Raw genomic sequence first — 26,457 nt, forward strand, 5'->3', positions numbered from 1 at the left:
AAACACAAGAAACAAAGAATTGAAGGTCATTCAGCCATTAGAATGAAGATAACAAGGCACCAGGCCATCCTATCAGCTCTATAACACTAGACCTACACATCACACTTTAACTCTGTGAAACAACTCATTTCACGCTAGGCAGCACGGCAATGAATCTCAGTTGTAGCGGATTCCATGGGGGAATTAGCCCGCACGCGCACGCACACGCACACACACACACACACACACACACACACACACACACACACACACACACACACACACACACACACACACACACACACACACACACACACACACACACACACACACACTTATCTTGGAGTAGATCAGGCTTCACGTAGTGTGTGTGTGCTAGTATAAAAGTTCAATTCCTTCCATGTGTCTTCACACCCACTCAATAACCCCCTCTAACACACTATACAGACGCTTAATCTAACAGTCCTGGATGACGGAGGTGATGGAGATGTAAGTATTTCCACCTCTCTGGAATGGTATGTACATTATGGCCCTGCTACACAGAGATTGTACAGATGGTGAATGTAAATGGATGTTTCCTGTGTGTGTGTGTGTGTGTGTGTGTGTGTGTGTGTGTGTGTGTGTGTGTGTGTGTGTGTGTGTGTGTGTGTGTGTGTGTGTGTGTGTGTGTGTGTGTGTGTGTGTGTGTGTGTGTGTGTGTGTGTGTGTGTGTGTGTGTGTGTGTGTGTGTGTGTCTCTTCGCCCTGTGTGTCTCCTGTGTTTGAGGATAGGTTTAAAGCTGTGTAATGATAATGATGAAGTCTTGCTGAAAGGCTCCCTGGTTCCCCCTATCTCACAGTGGAATGCATGCGGACCGCGGAACTGGGGCGTACAGATTCAAGATTCAGGGGGCCAGAAGCAAATGCACACATCTCAAAGACTCCTAGTTGCACTGTACTGAACTGAAAAGTGTGTGTGTGTGTGTGAGTGTGTGTGTGTGTGTGTGTGTGTGTGTGTGTGTGTGTGTGTGTGTGTGTGTGTGTGTGTGTGTGTGTGTGTGTGTGTGTGTGTGTGTGTGTGTGTGTGTGTGTGTGTGTGTGTGTGTGTGTGTGTGTGTGTCCCACCTACCTCCTCCAGAGAGTGGTACACCTCATAGTCATATCGGGATTCAGACCTCCTCTTGCGGGAAGAGCGATATCCAGTCTGCTTTTCAATTTCCTTCTGAAGGTTAGATATGAACACCCTGTAGAGAGAGAGAGAGAGAGAGAGAGAGAGAGAGAGAGAGAGAGAGAGAGAGAGAGAGGCAGAGAGAGAGAGAGAGGCAGAGAGATAGAGGCAGAGAGAGAGAGCGAGAGAGAGAGAGCGAGAGGCAGAGAGAGAGATAGAGGCAGAGAGTTAGAGAGAGAGAGGCAGAGAGAGAGAGCGAGAGGCAGAGAGAGAGATAGAGGCAGAGAGTTAGAGAGAGAGAGGCAGAGAGAGACTAGTGTGAGTCTGATGGGTACATTGTTTTATGGGAAACATTTTTCCTGTAAACTCCTTTCTTGTCTTGGTATTTCTACGAGCTAAAATACAGAGAAACGATTGAAACAAAAATAAAAAGACCTTGGTGTTTCAGCTTTGGATGACTGCAAGTACAAGAAGCTTTGGGGGTGTGATTTTAGTATAGATGAGTTCCTTTTATCATCAGTTTGCTTATTCAAGTGAGAGAAAAAATGCAGAGAGAGCAGAGACTTAGGCCTTGTGTGGAGAGACAGCTTGTAGACAGTGCTATTGTGTGTGAGCGTAAGAGCTCAGCAACCCTCTGGAAGTAAATGAACCTCTGCTGTCCATGAAGATAACATGTTTTCTAGTTGACGAGTCACATTCTTCTGTCACTTATTTGGTCAACTATTCTCATAGCACCAGAGAAGGTTACATCTGTCTTTGCCATTTTTTCAGAGAACTTTCTTTCTCTTCAAAAATGACTACGTTTTGAAGATTATTGTCATACACTAGCTTAGCTCACTTTATTGAGAAAACTGTGGACATAAATTAAAGTGGTTGAAAGCGTGACATTTTAGGAATCACTACACACAATTGTATTTCCCCAGCTAAGATTTGATATTTTATTCCCCTTTCATATCAACCCATCACCCATAGCTTTTCTCCTCTAAAATAGACAGTCTCTCAGACTGTAAACAAGGAAACCCATCAACTCACCAGCCTCCCCGGCCCAGACAATATAAAATAACATAGATCTGAACAGTCAAAGGAAGGAGAGAGGGAGAGACAGGCACAGAGACAGAGAGAGAAAGAGAAAGAGAAAGAGAAAGAGAAAGAGAAAGAGAGAGACAAAGAAAGAAAGAGAGAGAGAGAGAGAGGTATAGAGTAGAGCAGTAGAAAAAAGTAGAAAATCTTCCCTGAGGATAGGGATGACAATGATAAACTCCATCATTTTAATGTTGATTGTGATGATTGATGGGAGAACATATGAAATGGGGAGTGGTGAGTCGGGGGGGTGGTCTCAAAGCCCTTACTTAAAATCTATGTGTTCCTTCTGGAGGCGTGAACGAAGCCCTCGTGTGTTGTTCCGTCTCACATGCACGTCCACGGTGGCGTTGTGTCGGATCAGAGAGGCACTGTTGGGCTGCCACAGGTCCACCTGAGAGGCAGAGAGAGAGTTAGTTATAGTGGAATGAACATGGACACGGCCTATAAATACAGACATGGCAAGACACTCACCACCCAAACAACCTTGCTTCCCTTGATGAACCCACAGTTCTGAACAGAACTAAATTGGCCCATCCCCTGAACAAATGACTTTAGCTTCATCCTGCTAATAAACCCAGGGCTTCTGGGGTGATGGACAGTAGCACAGCTTTAACATTCAAGGCTGTTCTCCACAGCACACTGTGACCTGGAGTCTAGATCAATCTTATGGCTTAAGGCTTGATGGGTCTGTCCAGCAGGTCAATATTGCTCTCCGAGTAAAGTTTGAGGGAACGTTGATGACTACACACACAGACACAGACACACACACACATGAACATGCGCACGCAGGCACGCGCACACACACACACACACACACACACACACACACACACACACACACACACACACACACACACACACACACCCATGCGCACACACACACCACAGGTCCCTATTACAGTTTTTTTGCAATCACTTTGGCACTAATTTCAGAACCTTCATGTCATTTTTCAAATGGTCAAAATGCAAATTGTTCTAAACTCTAACACTTTTTCCAATTGCTTGGATACAATACACACAAAGCTAAGATAATTTGTTCATTGAACTAAAATCACCTGTTCAAAACAGCACAACTTAACATCAAAGTATTACCATTTCAAAATGCAATTCACACATTACATCTGAGATGACTGTCTATTCACTTCATTTCAATGATCTATCAATTGATACAACTGCTCAAAATGATAAGCAACTGTTGCATTACATTACATGCATTGATCAAAACTGAAGTCACATTGTCAAAACTCTTCACACGGTCAGCGAAACAGAAGTGTATGTGGACCAAACTGTGAATTATTTGTATTGCTTTCACACAAAATGCTTTCAATGACCACATTCTCTGAAATCCATTAACTCTTTTCTCATTCATACTCCACCACCTGCAAAACTATATACAGTTGAAGTCGGAAGTTTACATACACCTTAGCCAAATACATTTAAACTCAGTTTTAACAATTCCTGACATTTAATTCCCTGTCTTAGGTCAGTTAGGATCACCACGTTATTTTAAGAATGTTAAATGTCAGAATAATAGTTGAGAGAATGATTTATTTCAGCTTTTATTTCTTTCATCACATTCCCAGTGGGTCAGAAGTTCACATACACTCAATTAGTATTTGGTAGCATTGCCTTTAAATTGTTTAACTTGGGTCAAACTTTTCAGGTAGCCTTCCACGAGCATCCCACAGTAAGTTGGGTGAATTTTGGCCCATTCCTCCAGAAAGAGCTGGTGTAACGGAGTCAGGTATTTAAGCCTCCTTGCTCACACATGCTTTTTCAGTTCTGCCCACAAATTTTCTATAGGACTGAGGTCAGGGCTTTGGGATGGCCAGTCCAATACCTTGACTTTGTTGTCCTTAAGCCATTTTGCCACAACTTTGGAAGTATCTTTGGGGTCATTGTCCATTTGGAAGACCCATTTGCGTCCAAGCTTTAACTTCCTGACTGATGTCTTGAGATGTTGCTTCAATATATCCGCATAATTTTCCTATCTCATGATGCCATCTATTTTGTGAAGTACACCAGTCCCTCCTGCAGCAAAGCACCTCCACAACACGATGCTGCCACTCACCTGCTTCATGGTTGGGATGGTGTTCTTCGGCTTGCAAGCCTCCCCCTTTTTCCTCCAAACATAACGATGACCATTATGGCCAAACAGTTCTATTTTTGTTTCATCAGATCAGAGGACATTTCTCCGAAAAGTACCATCTTTGTCCCCATGTGCAGTTGCAAACCATAGTCTGGCTTTTTTATAGCGGTTTTGGAGCAGTGTCTTCCTTGCTGAGCGATATAGGACTCGTTTTACTGTGGATATAGATACTTTTGAACCTGTTTCCTCTAGCATCTTCACAAGGTCCTTTGCTGTTGTTCTGGGATTGATATGCACTTTTCGCACCAAAGTATATTCATCTCTAGGAGACAGAACGCGTCTCCTTCCTGAGCGGTATGACGGCTGTGTGGTCCCATGGTGTTTATACTTGCATACTATTGTTTGTGCAGATGAACGTGGTACCTTCAGGCATTTGGAAATTGCGCCCAAGGATGAATCAGACTTGTGGTCTACATATTTTTTGCTGAGGTCTTGGCTGATTTCTTTTGATTTTCCCATGATGTCAAACAAAGAGGCACTGAGTTTGAAGGTAGGCCTTGAAATACATCCACAGGTACACCTCCAATTGACTACAATGGTATCAGTTTGTTAGGTTAGATTACTCGTGGGTTATTACCTCATTGTCGGAACTAGAAGCACAAGCATTTCGCTACACTCGCATTAACATCTGCTAACCATGTGTATGTGACAAATACATTTGATTTGATTTGTTAGCCTATTACAGTTTTTCTCAGTCGCTTTGCTGCATTTCTTAGATCAAAAGTGCACTTCTTGATACTACTTGTACAAATTCCAAATCATCTAGTCACTTGTGCACATCATTAAAGCAATTTCTTATTCCTTTGAACAAATTGCAATTGATAATGTACAAGTGTCAGCTTTTTTCCACATTATCAATTGCTCATGTCATGTTGATCAAAATATAGTAGATGGTTCTCTGTTGAAAAGTCTTACCCCTCAAAACATCTAGGCATTAGTTCCTTGCATAAGCCATTACATGCTAAATTGTTGAACTATTTGTCATAAACTGTCAAGCATAGTTTTACACATTTCTATTAGATCTTTTGTACAAAAATGTGAATTGATGAATCGTACAGGTGAAATTGACCCTCACTCATGAAGGAATGTAAAGTGTTAGTTCAACCAACAATCAACCAGTTGTCTAAATTTCTCAAAGGTGCATCTCATGAAGAATCAATTGGCAAGCATATATAGACAGACCACAACACAGAGTTGCAATTTTCCAATAATGGATGGACCAGGAAACGAACAGGGTCAACAGCCATGAGGAGGAAGAAGAGGAGCAAGGATGCGTGGTGGAAGACAAAACAGAGGAAGAGGCAAACGAGGACATAGGCGCATATCTGATGACATAAGGGCCACTATTGTAGACCATGTTGTCAATCATGGCCTTACAATGGCTGAGGCGGGTCGAAGGGTGCAGATGAATATTGGGAGATCAACCGTGTCCTCAATAGTTCAAACGTTTCGAAGAGAGAACAGGTATGTCCACCAATGTTACAGGTATGTCCACCAATCCACTGTTACTGTATATAAGCAGTATACTGTATACTTTCTAAAATGCTTCATATTACAGTAGTCCACTTGTATTTCACAGCATACAGAAATATACTCTATACAGATACATACTGCACCTTACATGCACCCACCTGTATGTTTTACAGTAAAATGTGTGTTCGCATATTTTTTGTCTATGTGAAAGTGTGCGATGCATCCCTGCATTTTCCCCCACATAGGACTGCAAGATTACCTCAAACCGGTGGCAGAGGACGCCTTTTCACACCTCAACAGGAGGAGGCTATTTGCACCATGGTCCGAGCAAACAATGTCATGAGACTCAGGGAAATACAAAGGACCATTATAGAAGACAACAATGTCTTTGAAAACATCCATACGGTTAGCATCTCAACCATCGACAGGCTGCTGCATAGAAACCAGATGAGTATGAATCAGCTGTACCGTGTACCATTCCAAAGGAATGAGGACAGAGTTAAGGAGCTACGGTACCAGTATGTACAGGTAAAACATATTTCTATGTAACTACTTTACAGCAACATTTTATAGTGATACATAGTACAGTAAGCATAAACTGCACACATTTCCATTGCTGTGGAAGGAACATGCAATATATGTACATTTTATGTCACTCTTCCTTACCAAAACAAATTAAACTGTGTGTTCTGGGATATAGCGTATAATGTAGTTGGAATCAAGTGAACCCTCTCACAACTTTGTATACGTGGATGAGGCTAGCTTCAACCTGACCAAATGCAGAAGGTGGGGTCGGAATATCATCGGTCACAGAGCTACTGTGGATTTGCCAGGCCAACGGTGAGGAAATATCACCGTGTGCTGCTATTTCGGAGCATTGTGTCCTAACCCATATCCCCCTTATAGGGCCATACAACACCCAGCATCTACTCAACTTATTAGAGACTCTCTACAGGGCTCTCATCCCTGATGATGAGAGGGGTCTGTTTAGAGAGGATTTGCCAAAGTATGAGGTCATTTGTGATAATGTGAGTTTCCATCGATCAAACATCATAAGGCAATGGTTTGTGACCCACCCGAGGATGCTCATAGAATTCCTCCCACCTTATTCACCATTCCTTAACCCAATTGAGGAGTTATTTTCAGCATGGAGGTGGAAGGTGTACGATCGGCAGTCACACACACAGATGACCCTGCTGGCTGCAATGGATGCAGCATGTGAGGACATCACAGTAGACGCCTGCAGAGGATGGATAAGGCATTCCAAAAGATTCTTTCCACGTTGCATTGGAAGGGAAAATATCCGGTGTGATGTGGATGAGAATATGTGGGCCGACAGACAGGAAAGTCTGAATGTGTAGAGACAGCACAACAGTGCTGCGGGCAAAGTTGTGCCTTAGGGGTGGTTTCCTGTGTTTCTTTCTAATTTAGTTTTTTTTCCTTTGTGCCCCTTGGGTTGTCCAGTCTCTTTCAATCAATAACCCACATACAGTAATATGTAAATAGTACTGTTGAAATTGATATATGCCATAGAAGTGCAGCCTTGTGCATTTTTAATACAGTAACTGTCATCCAAACTGTAGCCCAAGTTTACATCAGGTAATACTGTCAAAGTACACAGTTACATTGACAACATGCCTAAACATTTTGATGACCTTGTTTGTGAACAATGACTCAATGACTTATCATTCTGATGACACTGACATGATCATTGGCAAGAATATTTACTTTTGAGAGATGTACTAAGGATTTTTAGTGACTGACTAGCTTTAGAAACATATCTATTGTATATTGCAGTTTGTACAAATTGTTCTGAGAAATGCACTTATTATTTTGCACATGTTAGGGATGATGTGAAAAATGCACCAAAGTGACTGAGAAAAACTGTAGTAGCTTCTAAAGCCATGACACCATTTTCTGGAATTTTCCAAGCTGTTTAAAGGGACAGTGAACTGGAATTGTGATACAGTGAATTGTAAGTGAAATAATCTGTCTGTAAACAATTGTTGGAAAAATGACTTGCGTCATGTACAAAGTAGATGTCCTAACCGACTTGCCAAAACTATAGTTTGTTAACAAGAAATTTGAGGAGTGATTGAAAAACAAGTTTTAATGACTCCAACCTAAGTGTATGTAAACTTCCGACTTCAACTGTATACTCAGCAAAAAAAAAAACGTCTTCTCACTGTCAACTGCGTTTATTTTCAGCAAACTTAACATGTGTAAATATTTGTATGAACATAACAAGACCCAACAACTAAAACATAAACTGAACAAGTTCTACAGACATTTGACTAACCGAAATTGAATAATGTGTCCCTGAACAAAGGGGGGTTCAAAATCAAAAGTAACAGTCAGTATCTGGTGTGGCCACCAGCTGCATTAAGTACTGCAGTACATCTCCTCCTCATGGACTGCACCAGCTTTGCCAGTTATTGCTGTGAGATGTTACCCCACTCTTCCACCAAGGCACCAGCAAGTTCCCAGACATTTCTGGGGGAATGGCCCTAGCCCTCACCCTCCGATCCAACAGGTCCCAGATGTGCTCAATGGGATTGAAATCCAGGCTCTTCGCTGGCCATGGCAGAACATTGACATTCCTGTCTTGCAGGGAATCATGCACAGAATAAACAGTATGGCTGGGGGCATTTTCATGCTGGAGGGTCATGTCGGGATGAGCCTGCAGGAAGGGTACCACAAGAGGGATGTGATGTCTGGTGAGGACCTGCTTTACAACAGACCTACAAGCCCTCAGTCAAGCCTCTCTCAGCCTATTGCGGACAGTCTGAGCACTGATGGAGGGATTGTGCGTTCCTGGTGTAACTCGGGCAGTTCTTGTTGGTATCCTGCACCTGTCCCGCAGGTGTGATGTTCGGATGTACCGATCCTGTGCAGGTGTTGAAAAACGAGGTCTGCCACTGCGAGGATGATCAGCTGTCTGTCCTATCTCCCTGTAGCGCTGTCTTAGGCATCTCACAGTACGGACATTACAATTTAATGCCCTGGCCACATCTGCAGTCCTCAATGCCTCCTTGCAGCATGACTAAGGCACGTTCACGCTGATGAGCAGGGACCCTGGGCATTTTTCTTTTGGTGTTTTTCAGAGTCAGTAGAAAGGCCTCTTTCGTGTCCTAAGTTTTCATAACTGTGACCTTAATTGCCTACAGTCTGTAAGCTGTTAGTGTCTTAACGACCGTTCCACAGGTGCATGTTCATTAATTGTTTATGGCTCATTGAACAAGCATGGGAAACAGTGTTTAAACCCTTTACAATGAAGATCTGTGAAGTTTTTTGGATTTTTACGAGTTATCTTTGAAAGACAGGGTCCTAAAAAAGGACGTTTCTTTTTTTGCTGAGTTTATTTGCAGCACATGTTTTAAAATGCTAACACACTGTTTCCAAACTGTTAAAAACACATTCAAAACAGAACAAAGGCAAATGTTGTGCATTTCTCCAGTAACTAGATTGAAACATATAGAAAATCTCAGCAGAATATTTAATAATTCCAAAAACAAGAGCAGTGGTCTCTGATGAGACAAGGGCCACAATTATTGACAATGTTGTAAACCATGGTCTCTCTTTGCGAGAGGCCGGTTTAAGGGTGAAACCAAATCTGCAGCGTTCAACAGTTGCATCAATAGTATGAATTTTCCTGCAAAACAACAGGTGAGATGTGCATCCTTCAATAATAATTGAACTACTGTACATATTACATTAAAATACAGTACGTTCACATTTTTACATGTACTGACATTTTCAAATATATTGATTTGTGTTTTTCAGTAGGATCTTTGCCTGCCACAGGAGGGAGAGGCAGAATATTATGAGATGGTGTCACGTGTGCTCCCTCTCTGGCCTCTAGGTCACCAGGCTGCTCATTAGGGCGCACAGCTGTCACCAGCGGTACGTGCATAATGACACTCACCTGGAATCCCTCACCTCCTTGATTACCTGTCCTTTATATGTCCCTCCCTTTGGTTTCTTCCCCAGGAGTCATTGTTGCTGTTTCATGTCGGTTACTTGGTTTGTGCATGTATTAATGAAATGTATTCATTCCCTGAACCTGCTTCTCAACTCAGCATACATCGTTACAGATGCGCAGGAAATTGCCATTGTTGACATGGTAATTGGCAACAATGCAATAAAACTGCGTGAAATTCAGGACAGAGTGATGGCAGACTATCAGTTTTGGGAATGTGAATACGGTCAGAACAATGACAATTGCCAGAGTCCTAGAGAAACATAAGATAAGGACGAAGCAGTTGTTCCCTTTTGAGAGAAACGATGAACATGTGAAAGAACACCGATATCAATATGTCCAGGTAAGATGTCTGTCCAAAAACCAAACAGGGTACATATGTAACAGTATAATTTTAAACCGTCCCCTCGCCCATACCCGGGCGCGAACCTGGGACCTTCTGCACACATCAACAACAGTCACCCTCGAAGCATCGTTACCCATCGCTCCACAAAAGCCACGGCCCTTGCAGAGCAAGGGGAACTACTACTTCAAGGTCTCAGAGCAAGTGACGTAACCGATTGAAACGCTATTTAGCGCGCACCGCTAACTAAGCTAGCCGTTTCACATCCGTTACACATACATACTATGCATAACGTAAAGTGCTGTGGATTTACTGTATTTTAGAGAGTAATGGAGACAAGAGCCAGGCAAACTGTACATGCATTCACCTTTGTGGATGAAGCTGGATCCAATCTGGTAAAAACACACCGCAGGGCAAGAAATGTAATTGGACAGAGAGCAACCGTGGATTTCCCAGGACAGAGGAGCTAACATCACAACATGTCCAGCACTGTCCAATGATGGGTTGCTGTTACACAAACCACTCATTGGCCCCTGCAACACAGAAGCTCTTTTCTGGATGACCTACGTAATCGACTTGTGCCAGCAGAGGAGAGAGGGGCAAGTGAACTCCCTTACCTTCGTTGTTGTGTGGGATAATGTGGCATTCCAGCACTCTGCTGCAGTCAGACTGGTTTGCTGCACATCCCAGGATGTCAGTACTATTCCTGCCTCCACACTCCCCTGTCCTAAACCCAGGTTAGCAGCAAAGACTTCTTTCAGTTCCTGCCAACAGATAGCACTGCTGGCTGGAGCTGGTATATCCTATCCTTTAGCCAGCTATTAGCAGCCAAATGAACACGTCGACCTTGGACCAGCCATTGATGCTCTCCTTAACCAAGGTTTTATGTAAAGATAATACCAGCCTTGCTCTTAAATTAAACTTTTTTGGGAGCATGAATCAGCGATTCAGTTATTTGCTGTGACGGGAACTGAGCGTCTCATAGTGCCAGCTGCCTCTGGTTTCAGCACGGGAGTAGAATCCTACAGACTTGTACAAACCCCTATTAACAGACCGATTAGTTTAATGGTTAACAGAAAGCCATGCACCCGCTTTGAAGTAACCAGTATAGAATGGCATGGTGTCCTCAGCTTTTCTATGCTACTCCCAGCCAACATAAATGGGTCGGGTCAAAGGCCTCATTTCCAAGTGGCTAAGAGCACCATTGGTACAGTAAATGTTTCCACATCTTCATCTCTTTGTTGGTCTCACAAATCAAACAGCCCTTTGCCCAAGTATCACTTGTGTACCACTATCAGAGAACATGATTCACTCTTAATGAGGCCCTTGTAGGATCCAAGTTACAGTTTCCTGTAATTGTTTACAGAAAAGGCTCTCATAGAAGCATTCCTTGGCTCCATTAGGAAATAGAACTCCCGTTGATTAGATCCTTTATGATTTGATTGTTAACGCAATTTTATTTGTGGTTATAGGATACCTTTAAATTGAGGGAGTTGTGTTATGGTTCATGGCAATGATGGCATGGAGTTAAGGAAGCTACTGGGCCTACAGTAGTGATTAGTTCAGTCCTGAGACATACAGTAGATATGTCGGCCTCAACACAAGGCAACTAAGGTGACATTCTATTGGAGTATTTGTGGTTCAGGAGAAGCTAGACAGATCTATCATAAGACATAGCACTCTGTGGTCTCAGTATCCACAATTCAAAGGGCAACGCACTAAAGGAAACATCTTTCCACTAGTATCTGAATGATGGCACAAACATATTTGGAGTCCAACCATTCTGTCTCTTTGTGGACTGGCACCCGTAGATGTGAATCAACAATTGAATGTATGTAACACTCTTCTCTCTATTTGACCCCAGTCTCTACCTGCAGGTTAAAAGTGTGACTTTGGCATGAGGTCGTCACGGCGGAGCGCGCCTAAACTAATGAAAACACATCTCAGCAGCAGCTGTCCAAACAGTAGCCACCATCTCCAGGCTCTCCTGGTCCACTGGCCCTCCTTAGACAAAGACGCAGGCCAGACCAAGACCAACATGTGGGAACCACCAAATGATGTTCGGTTATTTAGCCATCAGTACAATAAATCACTACTTTTTGGGTCAATTTACTTTTCCCCCTCTCTGTCCCTCATTCCCTCTTTGAGTTAGTCTTTCAGGTTGTCAGAACAGTTCAGCCCAACCCTGAACCCTAAAAGACTAGGCCAAGGATAACTATAACAGCCCAAACACTTCCCAACAGAACCCAAACAGTCAGACATACCTCAGACACTACCAAATAGCCATATCAGTGATATACTACCCAATACAGGCCAAAACAACTAAAGACAGCCCAACACTGGCAAACACTGTTCAACATATCCCACCACTGCTCAAAACATGCTACACAAAAAGTGGGACGGCTCTATCTAATGTGAATTTATCAATTCAACACAGTTTTCATATATTAACCTTGACCACCCAGGCAGGTTCCACCTCATTTTCATATTCCACTAATAACATCAGTCCTTCTGCTGGGAGTTTATCTTCAAGGGAAGGAAAGTGCAGGAAGGTTGTCATTTTTCCTGGCATTGCTGTGTAATTGTTCCCAAATGGGTTTGGGAATGTCACAGGCCACAGGAAACTCCTTCTCGCCTTGTCCAAGGAGCCTGCAGGTTTTTCCAACGGCAACGGTCCATGAACCAGATATCTTTCTTACTTGCATGAACTGCATCATCTGCCTCTCTGTAAAATGTGTCAGAAGAAGAATGTCTAGTACACTGACTACAGTATGATTACTGTGGTTCTCTATTGATGGTAAACAGTGAATGTTTTATCATGGTCTATTGTCCCTTCCTGGTGAAGCTACAGTATTGATTTCTCTCAGCTGTCAGATGGAGACTCAATCTAAACATCTCTCCCCATTATGTAAATATAAAGATACTTCATCTCTCCCTCACACTCTCAGACTGCAGAGCTCATTGAAGTAGAACAGGGGCCTCTTCTTCTCTCATAGAAACAGACAGACATAGAAACATGGTCTGACGGTGGACAGCTCCCTCTCCCAGTCTCCCTGTCTCAGTAAAGATGTTCTATCAAGAGAGATAGAGAGAGAGAAACAGCTCAATCTGCATAACACTGTTGTTCTGACAGAGTAATCTCCCTCGTCTCGTAACTCAAGTTGACACGTCGACTCCGGGAATATGATCATCAGCACTGTGTCATAATCATCAGAGATGATGAGTGGGTTAATTACTGTGTGTGTGTGTGTGTGTGCGTGCGCACTCGTGTGTGTGTGTACATGTGTTTTTGTGTGAAGAAAGAGAGAGGGTGAGACTATTTAAGACAGGACATCATTACCTTGATGTTTCCCAGGAGTTTCTTGAGCTCCTGAACCTCCCCCTCGTTGCTGGGAGTTATCCTGAAGACTTGATCACTGAAGAAGTAGAGGGAAGGAGTTAAGTAACATTTATGCATTTCTTGTATAACTACAACAGAGTTTTCTTATTTCTTATTTCTTATAAAAGACTGTAAAAACACCTACAAATCAGCTCCAAGTTATTTGCATTTTGGAAATCTATTCCAAACTATTCCCACACATAATACCAGTGTGTGATCGTATACAACAATATATCTGTTTGGGCTTCTTGCGGTCAATTTGCACGCTACAAATGATTTGTAAATTTGTTCAGGCCACCTAATGTATCCTCCGCTACAAAGAAATGACAATTAATTATAATCCCACATAATAATTCACATTTCCTGTTACTGCAGGATTTTTTTCCTGCTGAAGGAGATGGCTCAAATGAAGATCCTATACCTTTACTAACTACCTTGTAGGATCTACCTATCTATCTATACTATGTCTGGAAGTAGACATAATCTGTCCCCTATACTAACCACAGTCAGGAGGATTAAGTTGAGCAAGATTTAAAATGAATAAAAGCACCTCACTCTATGACATTTCTCAGCCATACAGTAGTCATAGTTAATGCAGCCTCCCTTTTGTACATGACTGGAGAATGACACTTATTTGTGAGAGATGATTCAGCAGGGTTAAGGGAAGGGCTGGGTCCTGTTTTAGTGTGACAGAAGGGATGGATGACAGGGTCAAACCAGTGGTGAACAATCAAATCAAATCCAAATGCTTTTGTCACATGCGCAGAATACAACAGGTGTAGGTAGTAGACCTTACAGTTAAATGTGTACTTACAAGCCCTTAACCAACAATGCCGTTTTAAGAAAAATAATAAACAAGTAAGTAAAAGAGAAAAAAAAGAAGTAAAAAATAGAAAATAAAAGTAACAAATAATTAAACAGCAGCAGTAAAATTACAATATTGAGGCTATATACAGGGGGTACTGGTACAGACTCAATGTGCGGGGGCACCGGTTAGTCGAGGTAATTGAGGAAATATGTACATGTAGGTAGAGTTCAAATGACTATGCATAGATAATAACAGAGAGTAGCAGCATAAAGGGGGGCAGTGAAAATAGGGTAGCCCTTTGATTAGCTGTTCAGGAATCTTATGGCTTGGGGGTAGAAGCTGTTAAGAAGCCTTTCGAACCTAGACTTGGAGCTTTGGTACCGCTTGCCTTGCGGTAGCAGAGAGAACAGTCTATGACTAGGGTGGCTGGAGTCTTTCACAATTTTTAGGGCCTTTTTCTGACACCGACTGTTATAGAGGTCCTGGATGGCAGGTAGCTTGGCCCCAGTGATGTACTGGGCCGTACGCACCATCCTCTGTAGTGCCTTGCGTTCGTAGGCCGAGGAATATTGCTGACAGAGTGCAGTGCTCCAGCGTTTTGTGTTACACACACAGGTGATGGGACATAGGTTTGTTATTACAACACATTATTACATTGAGACAGATGGGAATCAGGAGTCTTAAATAACATGAACCTATATTAAAACATAATATACTAGCCTAAATATACACTGACAAAAGCACAGATTACAGCATACTACACGTCGCGGAGGGACGTATATTTTGGGGGGGAGAATGACTGTGAGAACGTTCTCTGGTCTCTGGTAACTTTTTAAAAGGATATCCTACTGAAAATAAAATGATGCTGACATTAAAATATAATTCCCCCCTCCAGAAACGAGCCCAGTAACATATTGGTCCATAATATCAGGCAAGTGTGCTATTTAGCAATACTCATCACCTGATGTGGCCCAACTGATGCAGCATAGTGACTGGGAATAAATAGGCCGAGGGCAGCCCATCTGCATTTACCTCACTGGGCTAATCATTAGCTAGATAGGCTATCTTGTTGCTAGTTACAGTGTAGCAGCATAATGATGACTTGAATGTCCCCCCCAAAAAACATTCCCCTGTGAATATAATATAAGCCTACCTGTTACACGTGACTCAGGTTACATTTCAACGCCATTGGAGCCCGCTAACGCGCATAAACCAATGCCGCTGCTAGAACTAAAATGGATTTGATTTGAGAAATAAGTGTAGCTTAGTAGAAAGCTAGAAAGCTCAGTGATCCTCATCTTATAACAGTGGCCATCAAAAGTGTGTTTCCCGCGACTGCATTAAGAATGCGGAATGGCTACAATGACTGGGCATCACAGGAGGTTGGTGGCACCTTAATTGGGGAGGACAGGCTCATGGTAATGGCTGGAGCGGAATAGGTGGAATGTTATCAAATACATCACACACATTGTTTTTATGTGTTTGATGCCATTCCATTCGCGCCGTTCCTCCCCTCAGCAGCCTCCTGTACTGGGCATGCATATTTCTCTCCCTGTGCGGCACTGGCAATTTGAATGCTCCTTGAGAGGAATATTATTTTCTTGCATAGAATGTGACAGGATGAACAATTGGTCTGATTTTTCTGTTGCTTAGCCTACTCGTGTTGTTGGCTGTGGGAAATTGAATGTGGACAACAATCTTTCATTAGATAAATCAAATAGGCTAACGAAAGGTAACGGGTCTCAGCTCCACCCAGCTCTCATTTGGGTTAGAGACAAGCGGTTTGGGCAAGAGACAAGCGGTTTGGGCAAGAGACAAGCTGTTTGGGCTAGAGACAAGCGGTTTGGGCTAGAGACAAGCGGTTTGGGCTAGAGACAAGCGGTTTGGGCTAGAGAGTGTAACCATAATGGTCAGGAGAGATGTGCTCTATAATAGGCCCTACTCACAGGCTTGGGCAAGAGCCTAACAGACTTGCCCGTGATCGGTTTTGTAGGCAAGAGACGGACTTGCCCATGCTCGTGGTTCTCACAGGCTGTTTGCCTAATCAGACTTGCCCGTGCTCGTGGCTAGGCTGTGGAGGACAAGCCTAATCGGACTTGCCCATGCTCGTGGTTCTCACAGGCTGTGGTAGGCTACAGCGAAGCCTAATCAGACTTGCCCGTTTGGTTCTCACAGGCTGTGGTAGGCTACAGACTAAACTTGCCCATGCTCGTGGTTCTCACAGGCTGTGGTAGGGAAGCAGACTTGCCCGTGCTCGTGGTTCTCACAGGCTGTGGTAGGAGAGCCTAAAGACTTGGTTTGGTTCTCACAGGCTGTGGTAGGCTACAGACTAAAGCTTGGTTTGTTCTCACAGGCTAGGCTACAGACTAATCAGACTTGGTTTGGTTCTCACAGGCTAGAGCCTAACAGAAACAGGCTGTTTGGGCTCAGACTTGCCCGTGCTCGTGGCTCTCACAGGCTGTGGTTTTATGAAATGTAGGACAGCGAAGCCTAATCAGACTTGCCCGTGCATGGTTCTACAGGCTGTGGTAGGCTCAGCGAAGCCTAATCAGACTTGCCCGTGCTCATGGATGGTAGGCTCTATAATATGGCCAGGCTAGGCTCTAACAGGCTGTGGTTCTCACAGGCTGTGGTAGGCTACAGCGAAGCCTAATCAGACTTGCCCGTGCTCGTGGTTCTCACAGGCTGTGGTAGGCTACAGCGAAGCCTAATCAGACTTGCCCGTGCTCGATGGTTCTCACAGGCTGTGGTAGGCTACAGCGAAGCCTAATCAGACTTGCCCGTGCTCGTGGTTCTCACAGGCTGTGGTAGGCTACAGCGAAGCCTAATCAGACTTGCCCGTGCTCATGGTTCTCACAGGCTGTGGTAGGCTACAGCGAAGCCTAATCAGACTTGCCCGTGCTCATGGTTCTCACAGGCTGTGGTAGGCTACAGCGAAGCCTAATCAGACTTGCCCGTGCTCATGGTTCTCACAGGCTGTGGTAGGCACACAGCGAAGCCTAACTTCAGCCCGTCATGGAGGCTGTTGCCAGTCAGACTTGCCCGTGCTCATGGTTCTCACAGGCTGTGGTAGGCTGCTGTTCTCACAGGTGATGGTCACAGGCAGGGTGCCTAATCAACTTGCCCGTGCTCATGGAAGGCTGTGGTAGGTTACAGTAATCAGACTTGCCCGTGCTCATGGTTCTCACAGGAACGAAGCCTAATCAGACTTGCCCGTGCTGATGGTTCTCACAGGTGAAGTCAGGTGCAAAGGAAAGTGAACACTTCAGTGAAGAGAGGCATTTACAAAGTGCTATGTGGAAGGGGAATTTGATATTTCAAAGTGGCCTCCTATTGGTCAGATTTTTGCTACTCATTTACCAATCACATCATCTTTCGTTTTGTATTCCCATTGTGATTTGTCCCTGAACCCATAGGAGACCATTTTGAAATAAAGAAAAGCCTCCTTAAATGTTCATGTTGGTAACACCTGAAGGCAGAAACATGTTTTTTTTATTTTATTTTTTTACCAATTAAGAAGCACTTTGATCAACTTCCACTGTCCTCCAAGATTTGCTGAAATTTCTCTTCACTCTCACAGGTGAGGTGAAATTATACAATGTATCGACATAGCTTGCAATGTGCCCCATTCAAATATATAATTAACAGCCGAAGCGCACTGGACTAGTCCATTCAGAGATGCTAACTACATTTAGCATCTATTCATGAAGGTATCTTCTGGCGCTTTGGTCTGAATGTTAACACGCATCATTTGCGGTATGGTTTTAGATACCATAGAAGCGTATCTTTCATAGCGAGAAATGCGTGCTCCAAACACCTATGTGTAAGCGTAACTGGGGAGGAAGTGTCGCAGAAGTGTAGTTCGTCGGCTGGAAGGATCTGTGCAAACCTGCTAAGTGCATCTTTTTTATTTGAAAGATTCTTTCTCGCTGATTTGAAAGATAAGTTCCATATGTTTCGGAAACCGTATTGCAAGCGATGATTATTGACGTTTCTAAACGTTAAAACAGAGCGTCGGGATTGTAGTTCACATGGTCCCACCAGTACGCGGTGCTTAAAGCTGAGAACCCTTGGGATAAAGCAGAATGTATTGTTTAATACCTTGGTGTTAAAGCCTTGAGTTCTCCAGAGAAAGCACTGGACATGAATCAATTATACATCTTTGTTTGCTCTCAACATTGTCTTTGCCATAATGTATTATCTGGGTGACTATTTCTCTAGGCGAACTGATGCTAAATCCAAATGTCAGGTCGGAGAGCATGCATCACAATTTTGAGCCCTGACCTTGACTATGAAACATATTGGTGAAAATTATTTTAAAAATCCATACCACGTTATAAGACACAGTTGCAAATAACATCAATGAAATGACTGTGAAGCCCTGGCAATTCCTTTCAGGTGCAAACCTGGGAAACAGACAAATGAAATACACTTCCTTTCACTAGGATGTTCCATGGGGGCTAGTAGTCATTCCTCGTTCTCACCTGTTTAACTCTGCTTCTGAGTCTCCTGTATTCATAGGCTATAAAGGCAATCCTGGGCTATAAAGGCACACTGAAAATACATTTACACTAAAGATACCATCATAAAGACAACATAAGAAGGAAAAACCACTCCACTTGTGTTTGGTTAACTAAAGCCATCTCTACCACCTAAGATATCTGGTTTCAATTGTCTGGCTTTCATATTTCTCCATACAGCAAATCAACTCAGCCGCCAGATTCACACCGTGCTGCAAAGCTTTGCATAAGCTTTTGTAAAATGTATTTTAGCAACCAGTCAGTCCAATAGTAAAAAAAGTTATGATACATGTTAAAAAAAGCCATTTGAATGCAGTATGCTCCAGTACTGTAATTTGCACTCCATTACAGTGTTTTCACATTAGGTACTACACTTGCACTATCCATTAAAATTGACTGAACATAACATTTCCATCATTTCTATCCCATGTGTGATCAAAGGTGTGATCATTGAAGAAACCTTTCACAACGTAATCAAATGGAAGAAATGAAAGAAACAATGTTTAGCAGGCAGTAGGTTGCATAAAGCCTGTCTTGAGCATTTGTCTATAATGTAGGTTGTCATCGAAATCTCAGTAAATATCCTCATTGTTCATGTACCTGGAGAAAAACCTTTTGACATGTTGAATCCAAGCCCACTGGCCACACCATATCGTTTCAGCATGGACATTTTGATAATATTTGGTTGAGACGTTGATCAATGAGATGTCAACCTTTATTCACCTTCTCAAAAAGGACAGCCAGAAGTTTGTGCTTTCAACCATCTAAAAGCACAACCAAATTCCAGTGGAAAAACAATGTATGATTTTTGGTTTAGTTGTCATCTAAATGTGTTATCACTGAGTTTTCAACCGTTTAAAAGCACAAAAAAGTTCAAATGGGAATACATTGTCAGATATTTTTATTTTTTGCACCACTGAGATGCAGTACCTTAGACCGTTGCACCACTGAGATGCAGTACCTTAGACCGTTGCACCACTGAGATGCAGTATCTGAGACCGCTGCACCACTGAGATGCAGCACCTTAGACCGCTGCACCACTGAGATGCAGTACCTTAGACCGCTGCACCACTGAGATGCAGTACCTTAAACCGCTGCACCACTGAGATGCAGCACCTTAGACCGCTGCACCACTGAGATGCAGTACCTTAGACCGCTGCACCACTGAGATGCAGTACCGTAGTCCGCTGCACCACTGAGATGCAGTACCTTAAACCGCTGCACCACTGAGATGCAGCACCTTAGACCGCTGCACCACTGAGATGCAGTACCTTAGACCGCTGCACCACTGAGATGCAGCACCTTAGACCGCTGCACCACTGAGATGCAGTACCTTAAACCGCTGCACCACTGAGATGCAGCACCTTAGACCGCTGCACCACTGAGATGCAGTACCTTAGACCGCTGCGCCACTCGGGAGCCCATACAACATATCTAATGCAATAGATTCATCTGAGCCACTGGCTTAATCCTATTCTTTAACTTTTATTGTTGGTTTCGTTGGAGACATGAATCTAACATAGAATTTGTTAACTTGTCGACAAGTTAATAGGCTGATATTTATTATGTTCGATTGTCAACGCAAGCAAATATCAACATTTCAAGGAGATGTATATTTTGTACCATTGACTTAGTCTGGCTTTAATTCCAGTTTGTCTCCATCTCAACCAAAAACCTAAGTTAAGAAATAGGAATAAATCAAATCATACTTGATCTAAAGCTGGGGGTTTCTAAACTTTTCCTTCAGGCCCCCTACCAGCATTGGAGAACATCCCGCGCCAACTTTCTATAACTTGTTTAAAAAATAGCAATATTTGGGAGATGATTTCCTTTTCAAATAACTGAAAGTGAGATGATGTAATCTGAATAAAGGGAAAAGGGCCATTCTTGAACATAAGGTGAGACATTCTTACTAATTTACTAGAGAACCAATGTGGATTTAAGTATAACTATCATGACACAAGGCAAGACCCAGATACAGGCACAGGAGGCAGATGGTTGGAGTCTTACAATGTTTATAAATCCAAAATGAGTAGGCAAGAGAAATGTCATGGACAGGTAAAAGGTCAAAACCAGATCAGAGTCCAGGAGGTACAGAGTGGCAGAAAAGCTCGTGGTCACGGCAGGCAGAATGGGCAAAGAGAGAAAAAGTATTTAGTCAGCCACCAATTGTGCAAATTCTCCCACTTAAAAAGATGAGAGAGGCCTGTAATTTTCATCATATGTACACTTCAACTATGACAGACAAAATTAGGGGAAAAAATCCAGAAAATCACATTGTAGGATTTTTAATTTATTTATTTGCAAATAATGGTGGAAATACAGTGTAGACATGGTTAATGTTGTAAATTACTACTGTAGTTGGAAACGGGTAGGCTAGTTGAGAACAAGTTCTCATTTACAACTGCGACCTGGCCAAGATAAAGCAAAGCAGTGCGACAAAAACAACAGAGTTACACATAAACAAATGTACAGTCAATAACACGATAAAATACATTTAAAAATCTATGTACAGTGTGTGCAAAGGTAGAAGAGTAGGGAGGTAGGCAATAAATAGGCCATTGAGGCAAAATAATTACAATTTAGCATTAATACTGGAGTGTTAGATGTGCAGATGATGTTGTTCAAGTAGAGATACTGGGGTGCAAAAAAGCAAGAGGGTAAGTAATAATATGAGGTAGTTCGGTCGAGATGTGTCTGTTACTTGAACTCTGTGAAGCATTTATTTGGGCTGCAATTTCTGAGGCTGGTAACTCTAATGAACTTGTCCTCTGCAGCAGAGGTAACTCTGGATCTTCCTTTCTTGTGGCGGTCCTCATGAGAGCCAGTTTCATCAACTTTCAAAGTTCTTAAATTGTTCAAGCATTGACTGACTTTCATGTCTTAAAGTAATGATGGACTGTTTCTCTTTGCTTATTTGAGCTGTTTTTGCCATAATCTGGACTTGGTCTTTTACCAAATCTGGCTATTTTCTGTATACCTTGACACAACACAACTGATTGGCTCAAACGCATTAAGAAGGAAAGAAATTCCCCAAATTAACTTTTAACAAGGCACACCTGTTAATTGAAATGCATTCCAGGTGACTACCTCATTAAGCTGGTTGAGAGAATGCCAAGAATGTGCAAAGCTGTCATCAAGGCAAAGGGTGGCTACTTTGAAGAATCTCAAATATAAAATAGATTTTGATTTGTTTAACACTCTTTTGGTTACTAAATGATTCCATATGTGTTATTTCGTAGTTTTTATGTGTTCACTATTATTCCACAATGTGGAAAATAGTAAAAAATTAAGAGTATGTGTGTCAAAACTTTTGACTTGTACCGTACATGTTCATTATGTAGTTCTCAAAATCAGTTGTAGACAAATCCGTTTTCATGTTAAATCTATAGGTTTACCAAATGTTTAAATTATCATCAATTAAGAGCAGTCGGATTAAGTAATAGTAAAATGTCTATTCAGAAAGAAGAGAATCATATCAAAAGTAATGTGAGCATTGCATTGTGAAAGGCAATGACGCTATACTCTATGAACATGTATTGCATTGTGAAAGGTAATGACGCTCTACTCTATGAACATGTATTGCATTGTGAAAGGTAATGACGCTCTACTCTATGAACATGTATTGCATTGTGAAAGGTAATGACGCTATACTCTATGAACATGTATTGCATTGTGAAAGGTAATGACGCTATACTCTATGAACATGTATTGCAATGCGAAACATGTATTTCTAGCTGAAACCCTGATTAAGTTTGGTGGAAAAAGTGACTGTATGATTTTGTGTGTTGTACTTTGTCAATTGAAAATGTGCTTAGAGTTTTTAAACAACTTTTCATTTTCTGTTTTTGAGTTTTTACTGACAGTTCTACCACATAGAATTGCACCAAAGCAATAAAAAGTAACACCACCTCTCTCTTTTTCTATTGCTCTCTAACATTTTATTTTCCTTTCTATGTACTCCATCACTCCCTTTCTCTCACTCCATGGCACCATCTCTCTATTTCTGTATCTCACTCCCTATAGCTCTCTCTCTCCCCCTCACTATTTATCCCTTTCCCTATCACGTTTTCCCTTTTCAACCCCGTCTTTCACACTCTGACATGGGATGTTGTGTCCCCCCCTAAACAAAGGTGGCCCAGGGCCGCTTACAGGGATATGAGAGAGGGGGAGAGAGAGAGGGAACAAAGGGGCATCACACCCCACTCCAGCGACCACAAGAAATGCCACCAACAGCCTGGCCCCAAGGCAACAGGCAGTCTCAATGCCTCTCATGTTAGAGCAAGGACTTAAAGGCCCTTTATCGAGGGCAAATGACTTTCCATAACGAACTTGAAAACTGTGTAAATCATGCAACTTCAAATACATTATTTAATTTCTGTTTGTTCTAAACTCATGCATTCTGTTTCTGAAACAATAGATAGTAACTTCCTCTTTTGTTTCCCTTTAAAACATTATTAATTGCATTTTAAATAATGACTTCTTAGACTTCTTAGAGCTACAATGACATCATATGACAAATTGCACCCCATAGAATTCAAAACAATCCACCAAGGCTGCAGTCTAGTTCTTCTCCAGAAAAGTTTTTTGTACCATCACACAAATTGACCCATCCTTTCTTTGTCATAGCGATCCCCATGGATTATAGATTCTCTGTCAAAACGCTGGCACTGCCTTCTCAGTGTGTCTTCAAAGCCTGTTGAGTGCCAGCAACGTGTCTTTCTAAGTTAATGATAATTACCCAAACTAAACTTAAGTAATCACAAAGATTTAACAACAATAGAGAACATTTAGTCATTTAGCCTAAAGGCTCATTGTGTAATCTGAACTAAGTGGGACAATGCCCACCATAAAGTATTCTGAACAGAACAGAGCTATGTCCATGTTGGGACTGTTTTCTTGCCCTGGCTTTCCTACCTTGTTAAAGTGGGGATCGTCTGTGCTCAGCAGCTGGGGATTGGGTGGAGCACAGGGGCTTTGGAACAGGTCCAGGGTGCAGGGGAGAGAGGGGGGTTGGGGGTGCGGAAGGCATGCAGGGGGAATGCAGGATGGGGTCCCACTGTGCCCCAAAAATTACCCTAAAAGTTCCCCAAAATCATGCCTAGAGCAGAGCACTCAAACCGACTGAGAGTACCCCAAAACGGTCCCTTTTTTCCACTGACCCAAAGTGCCCCAGGGGTGCCCAAAACCTGCCCCAATGTGGCCCTTTGTGTGCCACATGCCCCCTGACAGGACATCAACACAGCCAGGTTCTCTGCTGAGGTTCTCTGTCCCAAAATATTACTGTTTCTCAATGTCCCAGTTCGCCTTATTTGTCTGCTATCAGGCATCTTTTCACAGAAATTGTTTTAGTCCCATACGTCTTGAACACACAACTAAGTAGACACAATATGTTATGTCTCCAGCAGGGAATAGTTCTCCAGCAGGGAATAGTTCTCCAGCAGGCAATATGAGAAAAAAAATGGGGTCATACAGTTGCTTTGAACAATCCATCTCTTTTCAACAGGAGATGAGAGGAAGTGATAAACTATTTTGATAATCTGATAGTTTGGTTTCAGTAGGCCTAAAATACAAATCATTCCTTGTATGTTTTCATCCTTCTATTTTACTTCATAGGGGTTCAACTTCAAGTCTTCAACATGAATGAGAGCTCTTAGGACTCAATTTACTAACACAGTCACAAGGAATGAATGAGAATCCTCACTTACCCTGCATAGCGGTTGTTGTAGAGGTACGCATCAATGGGACATAGCACGTTACTGAGGATAACCACAAAGCCCCAAAAGACTGAGCCGTGAACTGCGCATCTAAAGTCCACTGCCATCCTGAGCGATTATTAATAACGACAGAGGACAGCCCCACTTCTCGCCCTCGAAGATGATTTCTCTGCAGGCTTCGATCAACTTCGTACAGTATAAGAATAGAAACTGAGGGTTAAAAATAAGGATGGGCCGCTCGTTATCAGGTTTGCTGATGGAGTCTCATGGGTCGTTGGTGCGTTCTGCGCGCTGTCAATTGCACAGAAGTGCCGCGGAGGTGCGAAAGTCGGTTAATTAACTGGCAACGGGGAGCAATTTTATCCACCTCTTTGAAGCCCTGGTGGGAATTATAAATCCCGTTCTTTTTTAAATGTGCAGGATCTGTGTCACGTGACCTGGTGTGTGTCAGAGATGTTGGTAACAGGATCCCTGTCCCGTTTGGATATGGGGAGACGATGGGCTCGCACCGGATGACCGCGAATTAATACCGAAGCGAGGTATTTAAATCGATAGCATAGTTTACTTACACCGTGAACAGGACCATATGCCTCTTGCATAATAGAGTGGCTGGCATAGAATAACTAACTCTAACAAAAAATATACTATTGAGGACTGTGGATAAACTTTAGAGAACAGACTGTAGCCCACATTTGAGATATAAGTTGTTCATCAGTTTTAGTATGCAACTATTTTGACAGCATGTATATCCTTTTGCTTGTTTAAAACGCACACTTAAGGTGATAATCTCCATCTGTCCTTTCTATACTCTGTAAAACAAACATTTTTGGAAAATAAAAACGAATCCACTCTGTATGCTCAGTGTTTGTTGAGCTGCTGCACACTGAAATAGACCCTAATTTAGACTGTAGTCTCCAGAAGATTTATCAGATGAACAACATACAGATCTGTGGGGTTTCAATTACAGACTGGAATGGGATAATGGAATTGTCCCCAGCCTTGAGTTCAATAGAGGTGTGTGTCATTTAATCAGTCAACCAGTCAGTAAGTGTGTGCCCCAGACTATGGGTAATAGAAGCCAGACAGTAGAGATAACAGGGACGAGAACAGATGCAGTCTCCCCAAACTCTGATAGATCTATAAATACTAAACTCAGCAAAAAAAGAAACATCCCTTTTTCAGGACCCTGTCTTTCAAAAATAATTTGTAAAAATCGAAATAATTTCACAGATCTTCATTGTAAAGGGTTTAAACACTGTTTCCCATGTTTGTTCAATGAACCATAAACAATTAATGAACATGCACCTGTGGAACGGTTGTTAAGACACTAACAGCTTACAGACGGTAGGCAGTTATGAAGTTATGAAAACTTAGGACACTAAAGAGGCCTTTCTACTGAAAAACACCAAAAGAAAGATGCCCAGGGTCCCTGCTTATCTGCGTGAACGTGCCTTAGGCATGCTGCAAGGAGGCATGAGGACTGCAGATGTGTCCAGGGCAATAAATTGCAATGTCCGTACTGTGAGACGCCTAAGACAGCGCTACAGGGAGACAGAACGGAGAGCTGACCGTCCTCGCAGTGGCAGACCACGTGTAACAACACCTGCACAGGATCGGTACATCCGAACATCACACCTGCGGGACAGGTACAGGATGGCAACAACAACTGCCCGAGTTACACCAGGAATGCACAATCCCTCCATCAGTGCTCAGACTGTCCACAATAGGCTGAGAGAGGCTGGACTGAAGGTTTGTAGTCCTGTTGTAAGGCAGATCCTCACCAGACATCAACGGCAACAACGTCGCCTATGGGCACAAACCCACCGTCTCTGGACCAGACAGGACTGGCAAAAAAGTGCTCTTCACTGACGAGTCGTGGTT

At 42.7% G+C, this 26,457-nt stretch overlaps 1 protein-coding gene across 1 annotated transcript in view; it reads right to left on the minus strand.

The window, feature by feature from the left end:
• The window catches only part of LOC118382554 (carboxypeptidase A6-like), a 40,891-nt gene extending 15,850 nt beyond the window's left edge, over positions 1 to 25,041 (minus strand). Inside the window, exons 1-4 of the mRNA XM_052503226.1 lie at positions 24,568 to 25,041; positions 13,493 to 13,568; positions 2,475 to 2,599; positions 1,087 to 1,201 (exon numbers count right to left, since the gene is read on the minus strand). Of these exons, the coding sequence (XP_052359186.1) occupies positions 1,087 to 1,201; positions 2,475 to 2,599; positions 13,493 to 13,568; positions 24,568 to 24,683 (432 nt within the window). The 5' untranslated portion in view covers positions 24,684 to 25,041. The remainder of the gene's footprint in view (positions 1 to 1,086; positions 1,202 to 2,474; positions 2,600 to 13,492; positions 13,569 to 24,567) is intronic.
• Between the last annotated feature and the right edge of the window lie 1,416 nt (positions 25,042 to 26,457).

Source organism: Oncorhynchus keta, chromosome 4 (assembly GCF_023373465.1).
Source record: "Oncorhynchus keta strain PuntledgeMale-10-30-2019 chromosome 4, Oket_V2, whole genome shotgun sequence".
NCBI classification, from domain to species: domain Eukaryota; kingdom Metazoa; phylum Chordata; class Actinopteri; order Salmoniformes; family Salmonidae; genus Oncorhynchus; species Oncorhynchus keta.